A 9,386-nucleotide genomic window follows, 5' to 3' on the forward strand; every position below is an offset into this window, starting at 1 on the left:
AAGCTAGGTCAAACCGGGCTGGGTTACCCGGCCCACTTGACACCGCTATCTTAAACATGCTAGAATTGTTATTTCAAGATTACAAAAACGGATAAAAAAACACGATGAAGAAAAGGAGAAAATTAGGAGGAAGTATCAAGTTTTATTACAAGTTTTATGCAGTAGCTATTGTAATACGCCAACTTCTGTCAATAAAAACAGTGGCATGTCCCAAATAATATAAGGGGTTAAGCAACAATGTAAAGAGCCAAAACCATCTTCAAGAACTGAATAATAAAAAGTCACCACTTTAATTAGCTAAAAGGCCAGCCAATCAAAAAATTTGTTTGAAGACAAAACAAACATATCTACATCAAAGGCTGCCTACATCAAAATAACCAACACTTTAATTGTTTGACATATGACTTTAAATTAACATTCACAAAAGGCCTTCACAAAATTTACATCAAAAACAAAAAGAAGCAGTCCAATTTAACACGACGACTCTAGGATCTGATTTTCAGCTTTTTACGTTGTTGCATATGTTGAAGTTGATTTCCAGTCACTGCATCTTTTCCTTTCCATTTCAAAGGAGGTGGCTTGAACCCCAAATCAATATTTGTCAGTGATGCATCTTTTAGTGTCGTGCTACTTGAAATAGCTCTTTCACTCGATCTTCTGGGTTGCATTATTCAAAAAAAACATTACTCACTATTCATAAATAAAGATGCAAGGAAGTTAAATAAGGCGTGAATTACATACATTAAGGACTTGTCTTCCAGATTGTGTGTCTGCGTAAACACCGAACCCCACATCTCTTATTCTTTTCCTTCCAACTGAAGAAAATGTTTCCCTTGTAGTTGAAGCTGCCTGCTTTTTACTTCCCTTAACTCTTGAAGTTTCAGGACATAGAGATGAAAAATTTTGAGTACTAGGCTGACCCATTGACCTTGATTGTGAAGACTTCTGAGAAGGTTTTTGAGGGAGTTGTACATTAAGATAAGGTTAGAAGAGTAAGAATGATTAAATGGATAAAGAAACACCAAAATACGTACCACTGTTTTGCAGCTTCTTCTTTTATGCCCAACCTGATGACATTTGGAACATGTCATTTTTACTCCCTTTTTTTATTCTTTCCCCCATTTTTTCTTTCTTGGTTCATCTTTTGCTTTTTTTCTATTTCTTGAAGGTCTTCCCGGCATTGGCTTAATTTCAGGTGGCTCAATGAATGGATTGTTACTTTTAGGCCACATTATCATGTTAGAGATAGGTTGTATGAGTACTTATAAGCACGTAGGAATGTATCTCTTCTATACCAATGCTCCACGTAATTTTCCAGTTCATGCCCAATATGATACAAGGCACAAACTACATGTTTGCAAGGTATATTCCTCAATTACCACAACCTGCAGGTACATGTTTTCTTAACCAAATCAATTATGTGCCTATAAGCCCTCCATCTTGAATCTCAAATCCAGTGTCATGATTCCAATTCACCTTTAGCTTCCTACCAATCTCTTTATTATCTTCTAAAACTAGCCTTGCCATGGGTGAAATATCACTGATCCAAGTATCTGCAAATTTGACCATATCTCCATGCCTATCTATTATTTTATGCCTAATATCCTCAAGCATACTAATCACAGACTTATGTCTAGGACCAACAATCCAAGAATTAAATGTTTTACACATTATTTTCCCCTCCATCACACTTGATTCTTTCACTAAAATAAGTCCTACACCAATATTCTTTATCAAATATAAGCAAAGACTCACATATTTTCTTACCAAGTGTGCTCAAATACTGAAAATCTTCTCTCAATTTTACCTCAAAACTAGCTTTAGCACACCTCCAAAATGCTTTCCTCCTTTCTTCACCTTTCCAAATTTTTTGTCAATTTGTCCAAATATGCCTTGCACACATTCTCCTTTCTACTCTAGAAAGTAATTCCCTAACAGCTGATTCCAGACCCTAAACAGCATAAAAATGACAAAAAATATCTAAAATCAGTCCACAAAAAATAACTTAAATAAGTCCATAAATGTACATAAATCAGTCCACTAAAATCATAGCACATACATAAATTAGTCTACAAATCAGTCCACAAATATACATAAATCAGTCCACAAATTAGTCCACAAATATACATAAATCAGTCCACAAATTAGTCCACAAATATACATAAATCAGTCCACAAATTAGTCCACAAAAAACAACTTAAGTCAGTCCACAAATATACATAAATCAGTCCACAAAAATTATAGCACAACTATACATAAATTAGTCCACAAATCGGTCCGCAAATATACATAAATCAGTTTTAAACCAATCCACATACATACACAAACCAGTCCACAAATATACACAACCAGTCTATATAATTCACAAGCATCATAGCTCAAACACACACAAATCAGTCCACAAAGCATATGCAAATCATACACAAATCAGTCCATGAATGTAAAAAACAGTCCACCAAAATAATATACAAATCAGTCCACAAATCATACACAAATCAGTTCACAAATGTAAGAAACAGTCCACCAAAATAGTATACAAATTAGTCCACAAATCATACACAAATCAGTTCACAAATGTAAGAAACAGTCCACCCAAATAATATATATACAAGTCAGTTCATAAATGTAAGAAACAGTCCACCCAAATCATACACAAAACAGCTTACAAAAATCACAACAACGACTTAAAATCTTAAATGAGATCAATCATACCTTTTGCATGTCCGACATGATTGTTATTCCATCTCCATCACCAAGTTGCAAATCTTGAATGAGATAACTTAAGAACCAACTCCAAGAGTGTTTAGTTTCTTGATCAACCACTGCCCAAGCTATTGGATACATTTGTTGGTTTCCATTTTTTCCAACTGCCACTAACAATTCTCCTTTACAAGCACCCTTTAGAAAGTATCCATCCAACCCAATGATCTTCCTACAACCTTCTAGCCATCCATTCTTTAATGCGGCAAAACAAACATAGAAGTATTTGAGTATGTGTTTGCCCGGTACAGTTTCATTATCAGATCTTACCCAACAAGAAGTCCCTGGATTTGACCTCTTAATCATATCTGCATAATCTAATAACTTTGAAAACTCAAGCTTCCAGTCACCCATGAACTTGCTAATAACATTGAATTTTGCCTTGTAACATATTGATCTCCCTACATGTAATCCCCATTCAATTTTTAGTATCTCTTGAAGCTTATAAACGCGAATGTCGGGATGAGATATTATTCTGTCCCTCATCTTCCTCTCCACATATTTAGCTGAGCATAACTTATTCTTGTTCTTTGTAACACATTTATGAACAGGATAATATTTCTTTACAGAAAAATTTCCTGTTCTTTTATCCAAACTTGCAAAAATTTGTCAAGCACACCTTCCTACACACTTTCCTACACATCTTACCCTTATTCTGTTGGGTTCATTGGGTTTTATCTTCAATTGAACCTTCTCTTGGACAGCATAATCAGCTATAGCTTTTTAAAACCCTTTTGCATTTTCAAATATCATACCCAACTCAAAAAAGGTAATGGCAGAAGAATCATCATACCTCGATTTTCTGCTTTTTCTTCTTGATGGTAAATCAACACCTGGTTGTGCTAAAACGTCTAACTCTTCATCACTATCTTCAATTGGTTCATCCGATGAACCAATGAACTCTTCATCGCCACCCAATCTACCACTGTACCAGACTGTTTTGTCCCTGAAAATGTCTTCAAATCCTTTATCTATGCCAGCTTCTCCGAGCTCAACCTCTTGATACTTGGAAGATCTTTTCTCTTCTTTTTTTTTTTGGCTTTGAAGCTTCACTTTTCTTTTGTTGTCTTAGATTTTCTCTAAAACCTCTCAATTCATCATCAATTTCACTATCATCTTCCTCAGGAATGCAATCAAAGTTTCTCTTCAAACTCATTGAAGTCATTATTTTCCTCTTGAGGCACTTGCTCAGAACCAGCCGCCTCATTTATAAGCTTTTTTAGATGTGAAGCCCTAGAGGCACATCTAAAAATAGGCACATGCTTTAAAAATAACTTAAAAGTTGAACCACTCCGTAATTCTTTAACACAATTATATAGCTGGTTGTCGCTTTCCAACTTGACAAATCTATAGGTGGCAGGATCTTCAACATAAAAGGCTCCAACTTCCTCATACCCAATGTCATTTGCAAAAGACTTCAATTCAGTCAAAGAAAAATGGTCCTTGTCTATTTCAAACAAAACATTAGGTACCGACCCTTGTAAAAGCGACCTTCATGATGAAAAAATGCAATAATATGACCCATAATCTGTGAGAAAAAGTAATATCAGCTGATGAAAACTCTATTAAAAACTGAAAACGACTCTAGATTGAAAACCCTAACTCTAAAATCCTATCATGCAAAAAACCCTAACTCTAAAATTGAAAAAGGCACAAAACATTCCTTTCGAAATTGAGGATAAATAACTGAAAACACCATAAATTTATGCAGATTTGATGGAAAATTTCAACATTTATGGTCAATTGAGACAAAGATTTGGGAAATTTTCTCCGGACTTCAAAAGTGTTGTTAAGACGACTTCAACAAATGTGGACTTCACAGGTATTTTATCCGGACTTGAAATATCTTTTTAGGCTAAGAGGACTTAACTCTTTTAATTATATTTTATTTTTGGCCTAAATAAAGATACGTGTATAGGCATAATTGTGTATTTGATTTTATATATATTGATATATACAATATTACGTGGCTCTGCCCTTTTAATTAAGTGGCATCGTATGATTGGATTATTAATCCACATCATAGCAAGTGAAGCACACACACCTAAGTTGCAAAATAGAGGTGTTTATTTGCTCAGATTTGGAATAGTTAAAAGTCATATTTGTGCACTATCAAAACTTAAGATCAAAGTTATAATTTGATGTCAAGTTAGGATCATTTTTATGTATTATGCCTTAATTCTATTTAAGGGCAGTGTGATTGTTAGAAATAGCTTCAAATGTAACCAATATGATTTTAGTAATTATATTATCATTATTATTTGTAACAATAACAACATACTCGATTATTCCGTGGGGTTCGAGGATGATAGAGTATATGCAGTCAATACCACTATCTCATTGGTGATGGAGAAAGGATGTTTCCTATTGACCCTCGGTAGCAGCAGAATAATACTACCACAAAATACTACAAGCGATCTACTCGAAAAAACATATATTAACAAGATTGAGGTCTAAAAACAAAAAACTACTAGCATATCACTACGACTACTAATTAATAAGGATCTCTCCTATCTTCTAGCATAAATGCACTCGACCTCGTAACCATCAACCCTAATACGCATTTTATACACCTTTCTATCTAGGGTCATGTCCTCGGTAAGCTGCTACCGTCCATATCTTGTCTAATCACCTCTTTCTAATATTTCTTCAGTCTAAGTTACCTTTTCTGAGTCCATCCATAGACAACTTCTCGCACATTTGTACTAGACACTTGTGTATCTCCTCATCATATAAACAGTAACAACAACAAAATCGTGCAATAACTGAAGCACTTAAAAAAAAGATTATGATAGAATCAAAAGCAAGACATTATAAAAACAAGACTAATACTACAATAAACACTACCAAGCCTTAATCTGTCGAAAAGCCAGATAACAGTTCCATTGATTTTAATCTAATCAAATTAGAATGCCGATGCTTTGTAGTCGTACAAATTAGACCGAAGAAATATTGGAGGAAAGTGATTAGACATGACATGTAGCAGCTTCAGCTTACCGAGAAATGACTCTAAATAGGAAGTTGTGGAGGAGGCGAATTAGAGTAGAAGATTAATCTGAGTTAGAATGTTATATGTTTTGGTGTATACATCAAGTATCTTACTTTGGGTATTATTGAGTATGTTAATTTCTAGTATATCTTCTTATTTTATTGCTATTCCTTATCTTATTTTAGATTACTTTATTTTAAGTCGGGGGTCTATCGAAAACAACCTCTCTATTTCACAGTTGAGATAGTGGCATGAATTACGTACACATGCCCTACCCAGATCCCACTTGGTGGGAATATATGGGTATATTGTTGTTGTTGCTCTTAAACACCTCTCACATATTCTCATTTCTTAAACGTTATTAACTGTGCAACACACTACCCCATATAATAAAGTTGTCTAATCACTGTTCTACAAACTAGTTTAAAAAATTAATTGAGGAAAATTGTATAGTAAACAAATGCACACAGGAGGATAATAGGGATGTGTGTAGATTTTTATAATTGTGATTAGTTTGTAAAAAAAGTCGGATAAATACGAGTAATTAAATAATGCTAAAAATTATTGTTAAAAAAATTTAAGCAACAAAACTAAGCTTTTTTCTTTTCATATAATGAAATATATATTATAAAATATTAATAAAAGTTGATATCATTTGACTTTAGAAAATTTGATAAGTATTTTGAAATAACGCAGTATTGGAGTTTATGACAGGTTAAATCAATGTTGAAACAATTTTGAAAATAATAAGGACCTGTTTGGCCATGAAAATTTTTCTTTTTTTTTTTTTGAAAAAATTTTTCGGTGTTGAAAATTGTGGTGTTTGGCCATGAAAATTTAGAAAATGATTTCGAAAATTTTTTCTGAAAAGGAAAAACAGATTTTTGGTATTTTCACAATTTTTCAACTCCAATTTCAACTTTTATTATTATTATTATTATTATTATATATAATCTCAATCTTTTAAATTTTTACATAAAACTCTCCTTATAACATTATTTTTTCAATATTACGTATATAGCAGTTTTAAAGAATAAGATAATTATAATTTCAAACTTAATTTTATCCTAATTAATGTATATCTCTTTTTCTCTCTCATCATTATTTTTCTCCCTTATTTAATTTTCTCCCTTATTTAAGACATTATTTTACTGCTAATGACCCTAATTACTAAAATATAATAATAATAATAATAATAATAATTTTTCTGTTGTGATACGGATGTTTAAGAAATTATAGTCGTGTAATTAATAATGGATAATCGTTTTCTATATTTATGAAATTAATAAAGTTGTAGCAGATTAGTTTACCACTGCCATAAATTATTCTCATTTTTAATTTGATTATACATATTATATTGTGTACATCTTTATTATACTATTCAAATATAAAGAGTTTATACCATATATATGCTAAAAATATAAATCAGTGATACATATTTTTCATTAAAAAATATGTCCAATTTAATATTTATACTTTAAACTGCAACTGCTACCTTTATATACCATAAAACTTGGTATCTTTATACACAGTATTATATTTATATCCATAAATATATAAGGTATTATATTTATAACAAAAATATATAAAATATGTTATATATAAAGTTTATACCATGTATATATCATATACATACATACATAAGTATACAAATTACTAAGAAACATACTAAGCATATTTATAACATAAATATATAAAGTATGTTATATATGAAGTTTATACCATGTATATATATATATATTATATACACATATATAATTATACAAAGTATAAAGAAACATACTAAGCATATTTATATAGGAAAAATTACAGAAACTAGCAACCTTAAGATCTTAATTACAATTAATAACAAAAATTTCTCAAAATTACAACTTATGTCAAAACTAGCAATATTTTGACTTTTCTAGAGCCAAGCACGTGAATTCCACCAATTGCTTTTCTTTTACCTATTTTCAAGCAATTTACCTATTTTTGGATTCCACTAATTACTTTTCCTTTACCTATTTTCAAGCAATTTACCCTATTTTCAAGCAATTTACCTATTTCAGTTTCCTCTATTCTAACGTTTTTCTTTTTTCAAAATCTCTATTTGCTCTCTAATTTAGGATAAACTTATTCCCCAATAATTAAGGGAAGATGATTTTACAGTTAATGCGTGTTATTTTTTTTTTTCATATAACTTCTTTTTGTAAAATAATTTCGGCATTTTTTAACCTTCTTCTGCAATTTTTTTTTCGGTTTGAAATTTTTGGAGTTACGCGATACTGCCAGTACATACAAATCGTAGTATTTTCAAGCAATTTACCTATTTCAGTTTCCTCCATTTTAACTTTTTTTTTTTCAAAATCGCTATTTGCTCTCTAATTTAAGATAAACTTGTTCCCCAATAATTAAGGGAAGATGATTTTAAAGTTAATGCGTATTATTTTTTTTTCATATAACTTCTTTTTTGTAAAATAATTTCGGCATTTTTCAACCTTCTTATGCGATTTTTTTTTTTTTGCGGTTTGAAATTTTTGGAGTTACGCGATAATGCCAATACATACAAATCGTAGTAGTTCAGTTAGTGGGATTCCACCGATGAATTTTAGGTCCGATGAACTACCATCATTTAGTCTTGGTTTAACACAAGATGAAGAAATTAACTTGATTTCTATTAATTTTCAGTCTAAGGGAGGTGTTAGCAAAGTAGAGGTGAGATCGAATTAGCGTAACGATCCATAAAATATTGTGGAAATCATGAAACGGAAAGCATTGAGAAAATCTTCATCCCTAAAATCCACAAAAATTTAAAAATCGATGAAAAAGAGAAAGTCGGATAAAAAAGGAGAATCTAGTCAAATTTCAAGTCCTGTTTTTTATCTGATTATGAATCTGAAGAAGTAAAAGTGGAAGAGGTATTTTTCTATTTGTAAAATTTTATAATTTCTGGACAACATGTTCATATATGTATTTTATATATACAATTTATAAGATGTGTATGTAGTTTTGAGTTTTGTTAAGATATGAAATTACAGTTGCTAATGGGATGATATATATCTGTTATATATTTAAGATATGTATTTTGTATTTAGGTTTGTTACTGATAACATTTGTATTTGTTATATATAACATATTTAATATATGTATTTTGTATTTAAGATATGTGTAGAATATTTGTATTAGTTAATGAGAAGATTTGTATTTGATGTTCAATTGTATTCTTTTCTTGGTAACTTAAATTTTGAACCATTCATGTGTTCATAAAATTTTATGCATTTATATTTTAATTTTTTTGGACTGTATGATCATATATGTATTTTATGTATACATTTGATAAATTATCTGTTTATGTGAGAGTTATTGTTAAGATATAGAATTGTAGTGTGGAGATATGTATTTGTTATTTTTAAGATATGTATTTTGTATGTTGTAATTATATGTAATACATGTGCTACGGGTTAGATATGTATTTTGTATTTGTTTGTTCTAAGTTTTTACATATGGTGACATATGCTGAGTGCCTTACTTTTGATGACTATATTCCAAATATTGACTTTGATCCAGATCTTCTTCGCACGAGATATATTTTAATGTTGTGAAATTATGCTTCGAGGAAAGAAGATGAGAAGGCTGAAAGTGATGATGAAGCACCACT

The 9,386-nt window shown here is 30.8% G+C and overlaps 1 protein-coding gene across 3 annotated transcripts; it reads right to left on the reverse strand.

The window, feature by feature from the left end:
• Window positions 1-267: 267 nt before the first annotated feature.
• Window positions 268-4,606, reverse strand: LOC107868353. Of its 3 annotated transcripts, none has more exons than XR_007054378.1 (4): window positions 2,713-4,606; window positions 1,035-1,951; window positions 742-945; window positions 268-654 (listed from the first exon to the last, which is right to left on the reverse strand). XR_007054378.1 is itself a non-coding variant. In XM_047410628.1 (2 exons), exons 1-2 carry the CDS (start codon window positions 3,244-3,246, stop codon window positions 1,874-1,876), a joined length of 612 nt encoding a protein of 203 aa, XP_047266584.1. In that variant the 5' UTR covers window positions 3,247-4,606; the 3' UTR covers window positions 1,856-1,873. The 3 variants fall into 3 exon arrangements, 1 of the variants encoding a protein (XP_047266584.1); XR_001673733.2 differs by having other exon boundaries at window positions 268-657; XM_047410628.1 differs by lacking the exons at window positions 268-654; window positions 742-945 and having other exon boundaries at window positions 1,856-1,951.
• Window positions 4,607-9,386: the final 4,780 nt, after the last annotated feature.

The sequence above is a fragment of the Capsicum annuum genome, chromosome 4, assembly GCF_002878395.1.
Source record: "Capsicum annuum cultivar UCD-10X-F1 chromosome 4, UCD10Xv1.1, whole genome shotgun sequence".
Taxonomy (NCBI): Eukaryota; Viridiplantae; Streptophyta; class Magnoliopsida; order Solanales; family Solanaceae; genus Capsicum; species Capsicum annuum.

Excerpts from the sequence above, each read along its gene's own strand:
- LOC107868353 (XM_047410628.1), bottom strand. The coding sequence starts at position 3,246 with ATGAGGGACAGAATAATATCTCATCCCGACATTCGCGTTTATAAGCTT. Across the intron at positions 1,952-2,712 it reads TCATGTCGGACATGCAAAAG|GGTCTGGAATCAGCTGTTAG; the intron begins GTATGATTGATC and ends TATGCTGTTTAG.